The sequence below is a fragment of the Colias croceus genome, chromosome 16 (genome assembly GCF_905220415.1).
Source record: "Colias croceus chromosome 16, ilColCroc2.1".
Taxonomy (NCBI): Eukaryota; Metazoa; Arthropoda; class Insecta; order Lepidoptera; family Pieridae; genus Colias; species Colias croceus.
Window position 1 is genome coordinate 2,387,768 of NC_059552.1, and position 19,031 is coordinate 2,406,798.

The following is a 19,031-nucleotide window of genomic DNA, read 5'->3' on the forward strand; positions in this document are numbered from 1 at the left end:
TAATGTTTTAATATTTGCAATGTAAATAACATTTTCAGGACGATTTTAACGAAACTACTACTAGGTGGCGCTAGGTGAATGAAAGTTTCGATTGCAAATCGCAAAGTGAATGTTATGATACGGGAAAAAGAGAATGAAATAATTAAAATAAAAGAATACAATTATTCCAATAAATTAAAGATAAATATTAACATTATTAGAAATATTAAGGTCAGATGAATTCAGAGTAACAGTAAAAGTTGTTTCAAAAGAGAAATATTTTTGCGTTTTTCACGTGAAATTCTAAAGAGTTCCGCATAACTCAATAGCTTCGTTAATCCAATTACGAATTCCTGTCAATTGATGCTATGCACACAATACATTACGATAGAAGATGAAGAAAGAGCGCCAAGTTCGACGCATGCGCGAATAACACGGAGGGTAGATGGTCAGTCACGCGGTTTCAGTCGACGGAGGAACACCGTTCAGACAACACGTGCGCGGTATCACGAGATCGCGAGTGCTATAAAATTACGTAAGCGTTATAATGAAAGTTCGGAAGCGGTAGCGTGCAATGCGCGACCTGCGTTATGCCACCGTTTCTCGTGGTCGTGCTGTTAGCAGTGCTGAACTTGTGTGAGCCGTTGTACCACGGTCAGTTCGCACTGAATGTGCCCAGTGGAAATGCGAACGAACTCGCACACAGACATGGTTTTATTAATCATGGACAGGTAAAGTTTCACTCATGAAAAACTTTTTCACTATCACGAATTTTGCAGATTAATGAAATGAGATATTTTTTGCATATTTTTTTACATTTTTTTCCCTAGTTGTTTCATATATTTTACGTTCACGGTTGACTCTACAAAATCAAAAATATGCATTTTTGTTGAATGCATATTTCTAAATTGTAATAATACGATTTCCATTCAACAATTACTAATAACTACAACTACTAAATGTCGTCTAATTTTGTTTTATCATCTGCGCTTAACTCAAAAAACCAGCTTTTAGCAATAAAAAAAGAATTTCTAGAAAACTGATTTATATTAAATGAAAGCCTCAAGTTCATTCGCATATAAAATTTTTATTACGTATAGGTTTTTTCTTGGCTTAATTCTTTCATTACATTACTCGAGCGATCCAAAGCTCATTCTAAGATGAATATATTTTAAACGCGGGAATATGAATATAATGAGTGAATATCATTATATTCATATTCATTACTAAACGAGGCTTTTACTTCATATTTTATATTGTTTTATTTTGATTATATTTCATTATTAACGAATGTAATTATTGACATATTTATCAATTTTAAGTGCTCTATCGCAAAAATATATTTTGCGTTAGTAAATATAGTTTAAGTTTAAAGATTTCAAGTGTATTAATGCCACTTTATAAGTAAACTGGCTGTGCCCCGCGGTTTCACCTGCATTGCTCCGCTCCTGTTGGTCTTAGCGTGATGATATATACCTAGCCTATAGCCTTCCTCGATAAATGGGCTATCTAACACCGAAATAATTTTTCAAATTGGACCAGTACTTCCTGAGATTAGTGCGTTCAAAGAAACAAACAAACTCTTCAGCTTTATAATATTAGTATCGAAGATTAACTAACGTATGTAATTATTGACATATTTATCTTATCAATTTTAAGTGCTCTATCGCAAAAATATATTTTGCGTTTGAAAATATAGTTTGTTTTAAAATTCAAGTGTATTTATTAATAACAATAATTATTTATCAGTAAAGTATGAATGTAATCCTTTTATTACTGTATAGTTGAGTTATTCTTTGATAGACACGTCCTAGTTTATAATCCGGGTTTTCGGACCGCACCGAGCTAAACATTTCAAATTCAATCCGATATTCGTCAAAACTTTGTGGATTGTTGAATTTAATTCAGCTTTGTTCCGAGTAAAGAATTCGATTTTACATTATTTATTGGATTCTCACTTGTAAATAATTTGAATATATTTTGTCCATTTTCGATCACTAGTCCGTGTCATATTGCTTTATCTGTAAATAAATGCCTACTGTAGAAGAATTCTATTTGTAAATCTGATATTTACTGTATACAATTTGCAATATAAGAAAATATACATTGAAATTACAAACACAATAAAACAAATACCGAAATAATATGTAGTAAGGTAAATTATTACTATTTACAGTTATCAGAAAATATAAATTGTGTCGGTATTAAAGATACGATTTCTATGGTAATTTACTTATATTTTCGGGATTATTACTCGAGCATGTTTGTATTTACTCACGTGCTCTTACAATATCTCTTATTGAAATTACAACATCCTAACTAATAATAGTTTGTTTGTTTGTCTCACTTTCATGTCGCAATGGAGCAATTTACGATAATATTATTTTCGTGTCTTGAGATAGTTTCGAGGCTACATAGTGATAAGGGCTGATTTTTACTGCGTTGGGAGTTTTCACTCCTTTGGGAATTTCCTTTGATTACGCGGGAAAAGCCGCGGTTCGAAAGAAATCTATCAATTTATCATTGTACATAAATGAAATAATTTTGTGTCACAGTAATTGTTTTTGAAGTCCTCTCAAATGGCTTGACCCTATTTTTATAAAATTCACTGTGTATATATTCGAGGTGGATTATGTTGTTATCTATTATTTATACCTCTAAGTGATAAGTATGCTTTAAAAGATCAATGTTGGTCTAGTCAGTTAGTAATAAAATTGAAAAATTAAGCTATTTATGTATTTAACAAAAATAGCCTTAGTAAGACTTTTTCTTTAGCGAAAAATTTCAGGGTAATTTATTTATTTACTAAAATAAGAACATTATAAACACATTTATTTAGCTAAATAGTTTCTATATTATTCATGAACTTTAAAATAAAATGGTTGCAGTGTTGGATCAATAGACTGTATTCCAGGAATAAATTATTGGTAACTTACTACCGGATTCAGGAAAGTTTATGGTTTGAAGCGATTTTCAGACGTTTGGGTTTATTTCGTACTTCTGCTACACCTCCCTTTCCCCTGGGAGTTGAATATTTTAGATGGATAAATGTCTTAGTGCTCTAACTAGTCTGTTTTATCTGGAACTGTGAAAATATATCAACAGATCTATAAGTCTGGCTGTTGTAAGGAACGCATTTTAGTACTTTCTAATGTTTGATTTTACGCGAATATTATACATTAAGAAATTAAAGATATTAACGGATCTTAAATGCAATTTATTCATTACTAGATTTCCGCCCGCGGCTTCGCCCGCGTTTGCAAAGGAAAACCCGCATAGTTCCCGTTCCCGTGGGATTTCCGGGATAAAAACTATCCTATGTGTTAATCCAAGTTACCTTCTATATGTGTGCTAAATTTCATTGTAATCCGTTCAGTAGTTTTTACGTGAAAGAGTAACAAACATTAATACATCCATACATCCATACAAACTTTCGCCTTTATAATAGATGGTCACGGGGAGTCGCTGCAAAGTGTGCGAAACATCGGGATAATAATATAATGAATAAATCGAGTTAAAAACCCGTTAAATTTTTTTCTAAACGCATATTTAATAAGTTATTATTACATTGACGTCATTCGTTGTATAAATTTAATTTAAATATAGTTATGGAGAAATATCATATACCTTTATGTTCGAATATTTAAAATAAGTTATGAGAAGTCGGGATTCTAGCTTATAAAAATTAAGTATTTGAATTACCTCATAGATCAAATTTTTTTTTCTAAGGAAAATCCTTAAACAGGTAATGTATGAAATATTGACTGAAATGTTACGTAAAAGTTCTATTCTAATAAATATAAATTAAGATCATAATATATTCACGATTACTATTATTATTAATAATCAAATATTAACAACAATACAAGATTATACCGCATATTGTAATGTTTCTTATCTAAATGTTGAGCTACTAGAGCTCCACTGAAACTCAGGTAGTAATTTTACTCTTTCCTCAATTCAAAAGTTAAACAGTTGAAAGGAACAAAAATCTCGGAGAGGCTACTTGAAATATAAAATTGTGTTGAAATTCAATTTTGTGAAACAGTACGAAAAGTTCGTTGACTCGTCTATTTGTGAGTCGGCTGCGACACTGAACTATAAGTAAGTTGTTCACTCCTACAACTTTTAGTTTTTAGAGATTCTGGAAGAGTATTTAGGTCGAAGTAATGCTATTACTTTGAGTAGCTTTTTGTTATATAATAGCTTGTTATTTATTGTTTACGAATGAATAAAGCTTTAGGTAATAAAATTTCAATGCTTGTTACATCGTCTCTAGCACAGGAATGTTCCTAGTTGAGGCGATCGTCGTGTCTAATTTGTTTTGTATTTATGTATTGTTTCCAAATAAATGATTTTTATTTTTTATTTATTTTGATTTTTATGTATAAACACATTATGTCCAAGTATTATCAACTAGAATTTATGAAAGTAAAGAACTTATATCTTGAGATTTTTTGTAAATGACCGAAGTTATAGGTACATGAAATTCATAAATGGGTACATGAAAAATCATAGGGTATAGAACATGTAAAGAAATTATAAACATCTATTTTAATAACTCAGACGAGTAAGAGTATTGTGTTCTCTTTGTAGTATACAAAAGGGATAATCACATTAAAGCGTTAGAATACATTCGCATTCTTTTAGAATAATGTTCACGTATATAATATTGTATACATGATTGCTACATACTTTTCTCGAGGAATATTGTATTACGCGTATCAGTAACATCTAGATTCTAGATCATCAGTTGCATTTCAATTTTATTTGTTATCATATAAATGTATTCTTCTCTTATTTATTATTCGCTATTTTTCTATATAACAAAAAAACCACTGAAAAGATTCAGACAACCCAAAGAGCCATGGAACGGAGTATCCTAAATTTAAAAATAAAACATAAAAAAAGAAACACAGATATAAGAAAAACAACAAATGTGATTGATGCTCTGGAACAATGCAAAAAACTGAAATGGAAGTGGGCTGGACATATCGCTCGAATGAATGCCGACAGGTGGGCAAAAAGAGTAACGGTATGGAAGGGACCCAGTGGTAAGAGAAACCGTGGCAGACCGGCAGAGAGATGGCTAGACGAAATGTCGAAACTAGCTGGAGAAAACTGGATGGAAAAAGCAAATGACAGTCTAGAATGGAAAAAACAGGAGGAGGCCTTTACTCTTAAGAGGTCCTTAATAAAGAATAATAATTAGATATGTAAGCAATTTAACAAAAATTTATTAATAATATATAATGTAAAGAAATTAAACTATGTACTATTATATTACTGTTAAGGAAATAAAAGGCTTTTTTATTATTTATTTATTATTATTATTTTTCTATATGATGCATTTTAATTTGGAAATAAAGCATTTACCTGGTAATTTATTTAGAAACTTATCAAAAATCCTTTCAGTATAATAATATTAGAATGTAAAATTAAATTTAAAGCCAATGATAAAGTGTCTGCCGTTGTTATATTTTGCGAGGCTCAGTAATTACCTCCCGGGGCGATCGATGTGGTCTACAGTTAACTTAATTTAAACTTAAGATTAACTTGCCCTCCCATTTCTATACGATGGGAATTAATTTGCTCTTAATTCTATCAATGTCTTGTTAGTTTAGTTTTATTCAATTATAAACTCGGCATATTATGTAGTTCTGAAGTAAAATTTGAATATTTTATTGTATGACTATAATAAGGGATATTTTAAATGGGTTAGTAAGGTTTAGTTTTAATTATAACTCTAAGGGCCGATTTTTCAATGCCCAGATAAACAGCTAGATAGACTTTATTCTTCAGTTAACAAAATATTCAATTTTTCAATAGACGGATAGGACTTATCTATCTAATAACTACGTTATTTGAGGAATAAATCTATTTGCCGCTCCAACGGCCAGATAGCGCGCTATTCGACGAATAGGCGTTTGATTTGACAACTGACGCATCAAATTTGGGATATTTTCGTATGTAATAACATAGAGAATAGAATTATTAACAATTAAGCCTCTTTCTATATAATTATTATCAATTAAAATCATATTGAAATTGATGTTTTTGGTAGATAGATTGATTTGATAGATGACCATGCCATTGAAAATTTGCCGAACGCTGCCTTTATGTCGTTTCCATCGTAAAATATATAAATTTAAACACAAATTTAATCAAAACTCTTTACTAGAATCAAAACAACAATCAACAATCATAGAGCACAAGAAAAACTTAAAATGCACTCCTGACGTGAGTCATAATGACGGTTGTTGACAACTTGCAAGAGTTGACTCTTTCCCGCTCTAACCTGACTAATTTAATATGTTTGTTTCGCCACTCCGAGAGCAGAGCTGCCAATATGGAAATATTTGGTCAGATAGTTATTCATCAAATAAATCACGATTGAAAAATAGGCGAGCCGCTATGAGTTAGATAAGCAATTGAATAAATCTATTCGAGGGGTAGTTATTAGACTGTTTATCTGGGCATTGAAAAATCGGCCCTAAATATAATTGTTTTATGACTAATTTTGAAAGCTCTAGGTACCTTAAATAAATAACGTTTACGTGTGTTTTTGTACATAAGAGCACAATTAATATTATAACGTTGAAATAGAGTTTGTTTGGTTGAACGTGCTTATCTCAGAAACTATTAGTTCGGATGTTTTAAGTTTTTGTGCAATACGGCTAGGAGCTATGATCATAATATAGCCTATATTCCACCTAGCATCATACTGCTACCAAAAGGAGCAAGCAGTTCCGAAAAATATTAATATAAATTCGTTATTTAATTATAACAAATCAAGAATGCTATGTTCTCTGATTTCCATGAAAAGTAAATGAGATGGACAGATTGAGTGATTGAGTGTTTTCTTGGTCTCGAAATCTCGAGTAGCGTACAGTTCTCCTGTCATCTGGAAGGAAAAGCCAAATTGGCTTCACAGAAACTTGGTGTCCTCTGTCGAGCGGGGCAGTATTTCACGTCGCACCACCGCCTTATGCTTTATAAGGCGCAAGTTAGGCCGCACATGGAATACTGCTCCCACATCTGGGCCGGGGCACCCCAACAACACCTCCTTCCATTTGACCGTATTCAAAGGAGAGCAGTACGACTCGTTAACGAGCCAAGTCTTACCGATCGGCTTGATACTTTGGCGCTGCGAAGAGACGTCGCTTCACTGTGTGTTTTCTATCGCATCTACAATGGGGAGTGCTCTGAGGAGCTGTTTGGAACAATACCTGCCGCTGAGTTCCATCATCGTACCGCACGCCACAAACTAAAATATCACCCACACCACCTTGACTCCTGGCGATCGACGACTGCGCGCTTCAAAAGAAGCTTCTTTCCGCGCACAACGAGTTTATGGAACGAACTTCCTCATGCGGTGTTTCCAAACGGTTACGACTTAGGGACCTTCAAGAAAAGAGCGTACTCCTACCTTAAAGGCCGGCAACGCACTAATAATGTCCCCGGCATTGCTGGTGCCTATGGGCGACGCAGTGCACTTAACATCAGGTGACGCGTCTGCTCTGTTGCCTCCTCTTGTATAAAAAAAAAAAAAAAAAAAAAAGAGTGCCTACAAAGGTATCTTGCCCTTTGAAATTTGATTCCTAGTATTTTAATAATTAAATCGAAGTCCACACTTTTGGTCAAGGATGTAGAAGATGATTTACAGTTCAATAAAGAGTCTGTAATTAAATCTAAAGTCTGGCATCGTAACTGACACAATTGCCTTCGGATATAGTAACTAATATTTTTCATATAAAAACTAAACTTTATTATGACTCGCCTTTTGGTGCTATGTATAATGTACAGTTCATCATTTATTTTTTTAATGTTATAGAAAGATTTTTAATACGTACACAAGAAGACGAACTGACAACAAAATATTGAAAAGAAAAATTCTTGAATTTTATTTTTAACTCGATTTTTGTGTATCACATTAAAAACTCCGATTCCATCGTAAAGTTTTAAAGAAATAAAATAATATCTTCTACCAAGTAAATACAAAATATAAAGTTGGTTATTTGATATATAATATTAATGGCTCCAACTAACAAGGAGCGGTCCTTATAAAAATATAACGAAGGGTCCTTAATACCACTTGGTAAGTAAGCCGATGGACAAATCAATTGTTGACAAAGAAAGCGATTGCTCGTTTTGAACGGTTCTTATAATAATATAAAATAATATTATCTATTTTTATTTATTTAGTTGGTAAACCTTCTTCGATACGTATGTTTGTTATTACTGAATAAACTTTAACAGCGTTGAAAGACTAATATACTACTCACTTCCAGGAAAAATAATATAACATCTGATTTTGTGATTGTTATATCTTCTATATCTGTACTAATATTATAAAGCTGAAGAGTTTGTTTGTTTGTTTGTTTGAACGCGCTAATCTCGGGAACTACTGGTTCGATTTGAAAAATTCTTTCGGTGTTAGATAGCCCATTTATCGAGGAAGGTTATAGGCTATATATCACCACGCTACGACCAACAGGGGTGGAGCCACGGGGGTGAAACCGCGCGGAGCAGCTAGTAATAATATATAAAAATGAAACCCGTTTCGTGTTGCCACGGCAACACGTGTGAACGGCTGAACCGATTTCGATAAATATTTTTTTATTATATTCCTTGAAATACGAGGATGGTTCTTATGTAGAGAAAACGTAAATATGTACCACGGGCGAAGCCGGGGCGGACCGCTAGTTGTATAAAAAATCTACTATAATTGTAGAGACGTTTGACTTATCATCGCAATTTCCAAGACATCTCTCAAGGCCAAAATTCTATTACACTTCAAAGGGAAAACGTAGCTCATTAAATCGAGAATCTGTATAAATCCTAACTTTATTTATGGAACATCATCTGAAATGTATTAAATATTTATTACAATTGAAATACAAGTTTTTGTGAAAGTTATTATCTTTTCTTTGAATGTAACAATATTTAATATAACGCGTAGATAAATTTTTTTGAACCACTTAATCCTACAAATATTATAAACGTGAAAGTTTGCGTGGATGAATGGATGGAAGGATGTTTGTTACTCTTTTATGCAAATACTACAGAATCGATTACAATTAAATTTGGTATTTAGGTACCTGAATAACCCGGAATAAGACTATCCCGGAGATTTTTCTTTAAAAATACAGGCGAAGTCGCAGGTGGAAATCCAATCATTAATGTATAGCTACGAATAAAAGTTTACACAATCACTTTGTGCTATAAAATACATTGTAATTTCTTCCTTTCACGATGCACAAAATAAATATTAAAATTTATTCACAATGACAAAAAATGTACATAATTAATCCGATTAAGCGGCATTAATTAGCGAAATAGCATATTATTACAGGGAAAATAACAAAGATTTAAACATTGCTTAATGAGTTTCATTATTTGATGAAAGTGCGCATATTTCAATTTAAAGGTTTATCATTAAGGGAAAGATTATATTATAATGATATTAAAATATAATTTTTTTAGTAATTTAAAACCTTTGATATACACAAAATTAATAAGCATCGGTGTGGTTTACCAAAGCATAACAGAAAAAAAGGCTTTCATAATTATTATCTACTAGCTTTCAAAGAAAAACTCGCATAGTTCCCGTTCCCGTGGGATTTCCCGAATAAAACCTATTATATGTGTTAATCCAAGTTACCTTCTATATGTGTGCTAAATTTCATTGTAATTTGTTCAATAGTATTTGCGTGAAAGAGTAACAAACATACATATACAGTATACACATAATATATCCATCCTCACAAACTTTCGCATTTATAATATAAGTATGGATAAGCATAGACATTGATTCTGTTCTAGTCTTCAATAACAGCAAGTTGGTACATATAAAAAGTAAAGAATTGAGTGTTGAATTGTGAATCGCACGAGAGTGCAAGATACAATATACATATTACGTAACGTGTTGTCGCTCAGACTCGACAGTGATAACTTACAGTGCACTGCAATACAGTTATGGGTGATTTATACATGCTTTATGTCACGGTTTTGTTGATACATCTTCTTTTAATAATTGACTGCAGTAGTATTGGGTTGATTCATATCTAACATAGTGCAATTTAAAATTTTGTTTATGTAATCTTTGAGAAATTGTATAATATAACAAGCCGTGTCCCGCGGATTCACCCGCATTGCTCTGCTCCCGTTGGTCTAAGGGTGATGATATATAGCCTATAATCTTAATCGATAAATGAGCTATCTAACACCGAAAGATCAAATTGGACCAGTAATTCCTGAGATTAGCGCGTTCAAACAAACAAACTCTTTATAGTATAGATAACAATGACGTGCCATTTAAACCTCCTAGTTCGTACTAAATGTTTAAGTGTGTATGCTTAAATGTCTGTCTGGTTCCTCAAAATATTTGAAAAGGTGACTTTAGTAGACCATAGCCATAATTGTAAAGACCTGGTTCAAAAACACGCGAGAAAAGCCGCAAGCTGATGAGCTTAGTATACAATATGAAATATTTCTAACCTATATCTAGTTTTTGTACGGTATAACAATGAATGTTATAAAAAATCTAGGTGAATAAATGAAGTGTAACGCTTGAGGGTCGGAGTTCAATTTATGGGTCAACAATTTCTATTGAGTTCCATATGAAAATATTCAGTTCTAGCCGGGATTTTTGCGTGATAATAATACATGATTTGTTTATTCTCAATACCAAACTAAAACCAGTAGAGTTTGATCGTAGGTTTATTGTGTTGATTTAAAATTTAAATTATTAAGTATTAGGTATAAATTATTATTAATTGCACTTGTAGTATGATTTTATATAAAATAATCTAAGCTTACGCTATATTGTTTTATGAATTTATAATCAGCTATTGTATTTTTCTTAAAAACATTAGAGAAGTATATACCTAGAGTAAAGATGGAACATAATATCATTGCGCCACCTCTATAACTAATTAGAAATAAAAAGTAATAAAATGTAAGTCGTGTAATAAGTACATCGAAATAATCTTATTAAAGGGAAGAAGTACGAGTACATTCACTCGATCCTTATATCCAGCGAAATGAAAGGGTTTCGTCTGCACGCTATGTGCCGAAGCCACATAATTCTCTCTAACGAAATTATAAAAATTAATCCTTTTTACAAGATGCAATATAAAATATTAGCTTTTCGGTTGGTTTAATGAAATTGTATTTTGTTCTCTCGAAAATATTATATGAGTTCCATAATTTTTAAGCATTTATTCGTCTTTATTTCGGTTCTCAGAAAGTAAAATTTGATTTAAACTATTATTTTTATTGCTTATATTTGGTTTATGGTAATACCGTATAAGCCACTGTATATTTTATAACATTTTACTCTCATCCATACTAATATTATAAATGCGAAAGTAACTCTGTCTGTCTGTCTGTCTGTTACTCAATCACGCCTAAACTACTGAACCAATTTGCATGAAATTTGGTATGGAGATATTTTGATACCCGAGAAAGGACATAGGCTACCTTTTATTGCGAAATATGTACCACGGGCGAAGCCGGGGCGGACCTCTAGTATTTTATATATTAAATAACATTTAAAATTCATTTAATTTAAAGTACATGATAAATATAATTATTACCTATAGAGTACCACATTATATTTTTATTTAAGTTATATTTATCAACGTTGCATTGTAGAAGCTTATGTAATAGATCAAGGAGAAAATAAAAGTAGTATACGAGCGTAGCATGCAGTCATTCATGCAGTACATTGTTTTATTACAATTGCAGTTATAAAACCGAGCTTGTAATTACGTTGTTGTATTTCCTATCGTATATTTTTACCATAAATGCTACTGGAACTTTCTTCAAGAAAGCTTAAGGGTAAAGAGACCGAGTGAAGGCCCCTCGACGCATTTATATAGCCTTAAGAAATAGACGTCAAAACCTCTACGGCCACGGCGGCGCACAGTTTTTTTTAATAGACTTCGTTTTTCCGATGTTAGTCTCTTGCAATTAAAATTTTTGTTTATGTGACGATGTTTTAATGATGTTTCTTGGAAATAGGTCTGCACTGAAATATAAAGGGGATTTTTTACAAGTCTCAAATAAATTCGTGATTTAGTTAATTCAAATATGATTGCTGCATCACTACAGTTTTCTCTTTCAAAGGCTTAAATATAAATGCTGTTAGCATTTATATTATAAACTTTTTGGTTTTATGGTAAAATCTAGACTATGGAACGGCGGTTATTATTCATTTTTTGTGAGTCTATTACTGATTGTATGAAGTTTAATGACGCCTTTATTAGACCTGTTTCGCTGTACGAAAAGCAATAGTCAGTGGTTTTATTTGAAAGCTTATACTTTATTGTATAAGTCGACAAAATTGTAATGCATTAAAATAAAATGTTATACCGTTATACGGCACTGTTTTTCAGAAATGTACGAATCTCTTATTTTATTTTGATTACCTTTTTTAATGTAAACAATTTATTGTTCCAAAAATTGCTTTTAATTTACAAAAGGTATAACAAAAACATTCCCATAACAAGAACTATGTCGGGAAAAGCCGATTTTACTAAATGTGAAACACAAATGGTCGGTCCTAGATATCTGTTATTTAAAATTTCCATGAAAACTGATTTTGTTCTTTCACGAAAAATATTATACGAGTGTTTTCAGGAAATTTCAATTAAGCACTTAACGGATGAGAGGAATAGGAACTTTTTGTTAATTTAGATTGATTCATATTGATATAGTAAGTAGATATTAGAGTAGGTACATATTATCTTATAACATATTTTAAAGTAATTAATATACTTTAAAATTAGAGTAAACTGAATAATTTAGTTATTTTCGATACTCTGTGAGAATAAATTCAAGTTTTTTATTGTTTTAAGTATAACACGAAGCGGTAGAAAATAGACTTGCAAATATGTAGAAATTTCTGTTTAAGAGATATCAACATTACTTAGTATATTACTTTCATAACTCCAGCCCCCCTAGCCAAGTGGCTTTCTGTTTGGCTAGGGGGGCAGAGACTGTGGATGTTCATGGGCCGCGCCAATCATCGCTTTTGTCCGGTGACGCGCAAGCTCGTTTGCGAGCTTAGGTAAACATAAAAAAAAAACTATCTATAAACAATGTTTCAATTATCGTTTAAATATGTAATTTCAATTTTATCAGTACATTAAATAAATAAAAACGATTTTTATCATACATCACTGAAGCCTTGCTCCAAATTAGTCGATTTCTCTTATAATATTTCGTAGGTATTATTGAATGAACTAAGAAAAGCACCTACCATTGAGTCGTGAATTTTAATTAATCGTACCTATTGTTCACTGTACCGTTGTCATATTCTTGTTGAATATTAATTTTATCCCCAATCAGCACATGGAAATTTAATTGACTTCAATATACTAATTAAGCTTTATTACCTTACTTGCTTTTCGCCCGTGGCTTCGCTCCTGTAGTGAAAGGAAAAACCAGCACATTTTCCGTTCACGTGGAATTTCAAGAATAAAACCTGATTCTATGTCATTTCTCAGATTACAAATTAAGTAATTTTTTTTTTCAAATTTTATCGTAATCGGTTCACCGGTTTAGGCGTGAAGAAGAGACAGCCAGACAGACATATAGAGTAACATTCAGATTTATAGCATAATATACTTATAATAGAGATAGAGAAAATAATTATGTATAGTTCTTTTTTTTTTTTTTTTTTTTTTTTTTTAATGTAAGAGCAGGTAACTGAGCAGGTGGATCACCTAATGAAGTGACACCACCGCCCATGAGCACTGACAAAGTTACCCTTGTGAGGCTGTTACCGGCTGTCGAAGATGGATGTAGGCTCTCTTTTTAAAGGTATTTAAGTCATACACGTGCGGGAATACAGAAGGGGGTAGACTGTTCCACAAGATGGTAGTGCGGGGTAAAAAGTGTCGCGAGAAGCGTACGGTACTCGTTCGCCAGCGGTCCAAATGGTGTGGATGGAAGTTTGCTTTGTGACGGGCGGAGCGGTGGTGAAATTCCGCTGCTGGTATGAACTCGAGTAACTCCTCTGAACACTCCCCATGGTATATGCGATAAAAGACACACAGTGAAGCAATGTCTCGTCGCAAAGCAAGAGGGTCAAGCCGATCGCTAAGTCTTGGGTCGCCAATCATTCTAACTGCTCTACGTTGAACGCGATCAAGTGGAAGGAGTTGGTATAACGGGGCGCCGGCCCAGAGATGTGAGCAGTATTCCATGTGTGGCCGTATCTGAGCTTTATATAGTAACAGAAGATGGTCAGGCCTGAAATACTGCTTCGCTCTGTAAAGGACGCCCAGTTTTTTTGAAGCTAGAGAAGCTTTGCCTTCCAAATGATCGCGAAACTGAACATCGTCAGAAATATTGACGCCAAGAATCGCGATGCTAGACTTGACGCTGAGGGGAGTGTTCATAAAGAGGGGAGCCGATTCAAATGGCTTTTTTTTGGCCGTGAATGCACATAGTTGTGTCTTAGTGGGGTTAAACTCTACGAGGTTTTTACGACCCCACTTTGAAACTTCTTCCAAAAGAGTTTCAATCTTGGACACCAAAGTGTTTCTGCACTCATCGACATTTTCTCTCGAGAAGTTAGCATGGCCAGTGTAAGAGGCGTCACCAGTACTATCATCTGCATAACAATGAATGTTACTAATTTGTAACATGTCATTGATATGCAGAAGAAATAGTGTGGGTGAAAGAACACAGCCTTGAGGGACGCCAGCGTTTACAGGCATAAGCTCCGAGCACGATCCGTCGACTAAGACCCGAATATTTCGTGCTGCAAGAAAGCTGGCTATCCATGTGCGTAACTTCTCGGGGAGTCCATATGATGTTAGCTTCGATAGTAGAGCCCGGTGCCACACCCGATCGAAGGCTTTTGCGACATCAAGACTAACGGCTAATGCTTCCCCTTTACTCTCAATAGCCGCAGCCCATCGGTGAGTTAGAAAGACCAAGAGATCACCAGCCGAACGTCCATGGCGAAAACCATACTGATGGTCACTGATCAGCTGGTTCTCCTCTAGGTAGCTTAAGAGCTGACGGTTGATTATGCTTTCCATGGTTTTTGAGAGCAAAGAGGTAATAGCAATGGGCCTGTAGTTAGAGGGGTCTGATTGATCGCCTTTCTTAGGGATCGGGTGCACGGCGGCGGTTTTCCACGAAGCTGGAGCAATGCCGACATCATAAGAGTGCTGAAACAAATGCGCAAAAACGGGAGCCAATTCTGGAGCGCACGTTCTCAAAACAATTGCAGGGATACCATCAGGGCCACTCGCTTTATGGGTGTCAAGAGAAAAAAGTACCTTACGCACTTCACGTTGAGTAAAGCGTACATCGGACATAAAGTACTGGCACCGCGAGATAGTAGGCGGTACCTTTCCCCCGTCGTCCAAGGTGGAATTGGACGCAAAGAGAGCGCCTAATAAATCGGCTTTCTCTTTGGGCGAGTGGGCTAAGGTATCATCTTCCCGGCGCAAGGGTGGGAACGTCGGCTGACAAAAGTTTCCTTGGATGGCTTTAGCGAGCGACCAGAAAGCTCGGCTACCGGATGGGAAACGTGTCAGTTTTTTGCCAATACCGCGTATAAACTCGGACTTTGCTATGCTCATTTTCCTTTTGTACTGCCTGCAGGCAAAGTTATATTGTTTTTTAAGAGCACTGGCATTCGGATCCTGTTTTAAAAATGCATCTGCCCAGTTACGGAAACAATCTTGCTTCTGGCGAAATGCCTCTTTGCAAAGATGACCGTACCAGGGCTGAGACTTGCCGCCGATGGGCACTACAGAACTCGGTATGAAAAGTTCCATTCCCTGCAGAACCACATCCGCGACAGAGTCAGCATAAGCACTAGGATCGTGTGCAAAACAAACTTGCTTCCAGGGATAGGATGAAAAGAACTCCCGCATTCCATCCCAATCAGCCGCTCTGTAGCGCCAAACGCGCCGGCAGCCACCAGATCGGGGCCGCCTTGAGCGCAAGATTGGCACCACACTGCGAACCAGGCAATGGTCTGATGTGCCTAAAGGGTCATCAGTATTGACCTGATAGTTATTTGGATGGGAGGTGAGCAGGAGGTCTAACATGGAAGGGGTATGGTCCACAACATCAGGCAGCCTCGTGATCGAAGTCACCAGTTGTCTTAGACCATTAGCCAATGCAAAGTCGTAAACAGATCTCCCCGCATGGTCAGTAAGTCGTGACCCCAACCATTGAGTATGGTGGGCATTGAAATCGCCTAAGACGATAATTTCAGCAGAGGGGATCTGTTCGAGTGCTGCGTCGGCTGTGATTTGAAGGTGCTCCATAAGCCGATCGGTTTCAGCATCTCCACTGTGCGACCTGTACACGCACGCATAGACCCGTGGATGGTCATCGCAGTCTATACGAAGCCAGAGAGTTGACAGGTTGGAATTAACGAGGTTCTTGATGCGACGATAGCAAATATCCTCCTTTACAAAAACACACACACCAGCTTTAGGGATAAAAGTGTGCTCCAGTTTGTATCCTGGGTAGTGAAGGTGTGATGTGTCAGGTGGAGGGCAAATTTGAGTCTCCGTCAGAAATAATAAGTCTGGCTTTGCCGTCTCAAGGTGGTAGTGGACGGCATTGAGGTTGGAACGTATGCCTCTCACGTTACAGAAGTCCACTGACAGCACTGGTGGTGGTTTGGATGACTTTTTGCGCCGTTTGCGCTTAGATGTTTTTTTAAGCGGACTTTTGCCCTCCCCAGAATACGTAGGGCAGCCTGAGTTTTGATTCTCAGGGAGGGATTCTCTAACACTAGTAAGGTTAGTACCCTCCTGGGGTAGTCTAAAATTTAAATCCGCTGCCATATATTTTTATTTTAAGAGGAGGATGTGAGGAGAGGAAAGGATAATGGAATTGTAAAGGATTAACACGGGAAGTATAGGGATAGGATTGGGATAGGTAGGAGAGGGATACGGGCCTCCGGTGCCCCCACTCATCGTACGAAACACAGTGGCATTTTCATGCCACTATTTCACGCCGATCTTCTGTGGAGGTGTGGTACCTTCCCCGGTGCGAGCTGGCCCAATTCATGCCGAAGCGTGCTCGACTCCCACTACAAAAAATGGAAATATCTTGGAACGATATATTGTATAGAAATTATATAAGTTTAATCAGGGCCATGTAGCTATTACATAACAGCAGTAAATTGTCTATGTAGAGTCTTATGTATATTATGATGAAACCGCTCGGGCAACGAATATTTGATTAAATTTGAATTTTATTCTCTGAGCGTACTTCAAAGTCTTTCAAGTACATAAAATATTACTTATGTAGAGCATATCAGACAGTTTAATATGTAGGTGGCATATGAATCATTATGAGTAGTACTTTCTATACCAATTTATTAATAACTTGTTTAATGTTGTTTTTGTAACCGTTTATCATATTATATTTTCATATTTGATATTTATTTTTCATAAATTATTTACGCGTCCTCATTCCATTAAGTCCATTATGTAAATAAAAGGACTGTCATCTTATCATAAAAATAAAAGCACTAAGCAAAACGAAAATTCTAACCGAAAGCTAAGCTTCGAGCGGAATTTTAAAATCTCCATTTCAAAATATACTCTCAAAAAGTTAAACTCTGTGAAAGTACTTAATTTGATAAAATACCAAGTTTCATCCAATTTCAACCTAACTTGCTTCCAGTTATAGTTATACACTTAATATTTTCACTTTCAAGGAAAAAATGGTCATGAATAATGTACGAAGGAAGCCGAAAGAAACTCTCGACAAACAACATTACAATTAAATTTCTATCAGAGCTGTTTACCTATTCAGCGACCGCCTTTGAAGAATACAAAATAATGAATTAATAAAAATACATTTAAACAGTTTGACCTCCTTTCAAAATTGCGCAGTGTTGATTTGGAAAACAGCGTAAAAAAGTATTGATACATACATACTATTCAATATTTGTATAGTATATGTTGTATCAATATCCGTTTAAAATCAAATTTACGAGAATCTGTTATGTACCTACTAGAAGGATATAAAAAAGAAACTACCTACATTATTTTTATAACGATAAATCTTAACCCGAAACCATTAGGGATTTTGTATCTCCGTTTATTTCTTTCGTCCAAGTTCAAACATTTAGTAGCTTCAAACGTGATTTCTATGTTATAAAATAAGACTTCCTTAATATGATTTAACAGTTATTTTTATACTTATATAAATATAGTTCAATAATGAAATGAATTGACTCAAGCTGAAATTACACAAGTCAAATAAATTACTGTCTCAATTGCTCTTATAATATAAAGAGTATACGAATCGAAAATAATTATTTAATCCCAACGATTCTAATCAGGATAAAAAGATAAACTGATAAAATAAATATTTTTGTACACTTAACTGATCGATGATCGATGGATGGTTTATCCTTAATAAGTGTACGTTTGAATTAAGTATGTCTGTTTCAAATGGATCAAAGTTGAGTTTTAATCTTACTAACATACTAGTTAATAAAAGCTTCTTAATACAGCGTATATATCCCATTTTTTAAACTGAATTTAAGCAGTTATTTTGTCCTTAAATTGTAACATTCAAAAAGTAGCTCAATAGAAATGCGATTGCAGTACTAGATATTATAAAGCTGTTAAGTTGCGAATTCGTACCGTGACCACACACGGGTGGCTAACCACATTCCACTGAGAATGCTCGAATTAATTCCTCTAACGTGTTTGCTGAGTTTCTATAGATTTGTAAGAACAGATTGCGGACTTTAAGCGTATCGATTTTTGAAGTTATTTGTACTGAGAGATTACTGTTACATTTATCTTAATTACATTTGTGTATCATTGAAATTTCGTAATTGTTGATGAATTTTACGATATCTACCTACACTACGAGTAGTAGTGCCCAAAAGGTCATAATGAATTAAATATTATTGTAAACTATCCTTGTTAAGTGTATGTTTGAATTAAGTCTGTACTTTTCAAATGGGTCAAAGTCTTAAGGAATAGGATACATACAAAAGGGTATATTATATTATCTCACAGCTCACTATTTAAACTGCT

At 34.5% G+C, this 19,031-nt stretch overlaps 1 protein-coding gene across 2 annotated transcripts in view; it reads left to right on the plus strand.

The window, feature by feature from the left end:
* Positions 1-458: 458 nt before the first annotated feature.
* Positions 459-19,031, plus strand: part of LOC123698332 (furin-like protease 2) — a 36,427-nt gene continuing 17,854 nt past the window's right edge. For both annotated transcript variants that reach the window (XM_045644915.1, XM_045644916.1), the window contains exon 1: positions 459-710. In XM_045644915.1, coding sequence (XP_045500871.1) covers positions 570-710 — 141 coding nt within the window. In that variant the 5' untranslated portion in view covers positions 459-569. The remainder of the gene's footprint in view (positions 711-19,031) is intronic.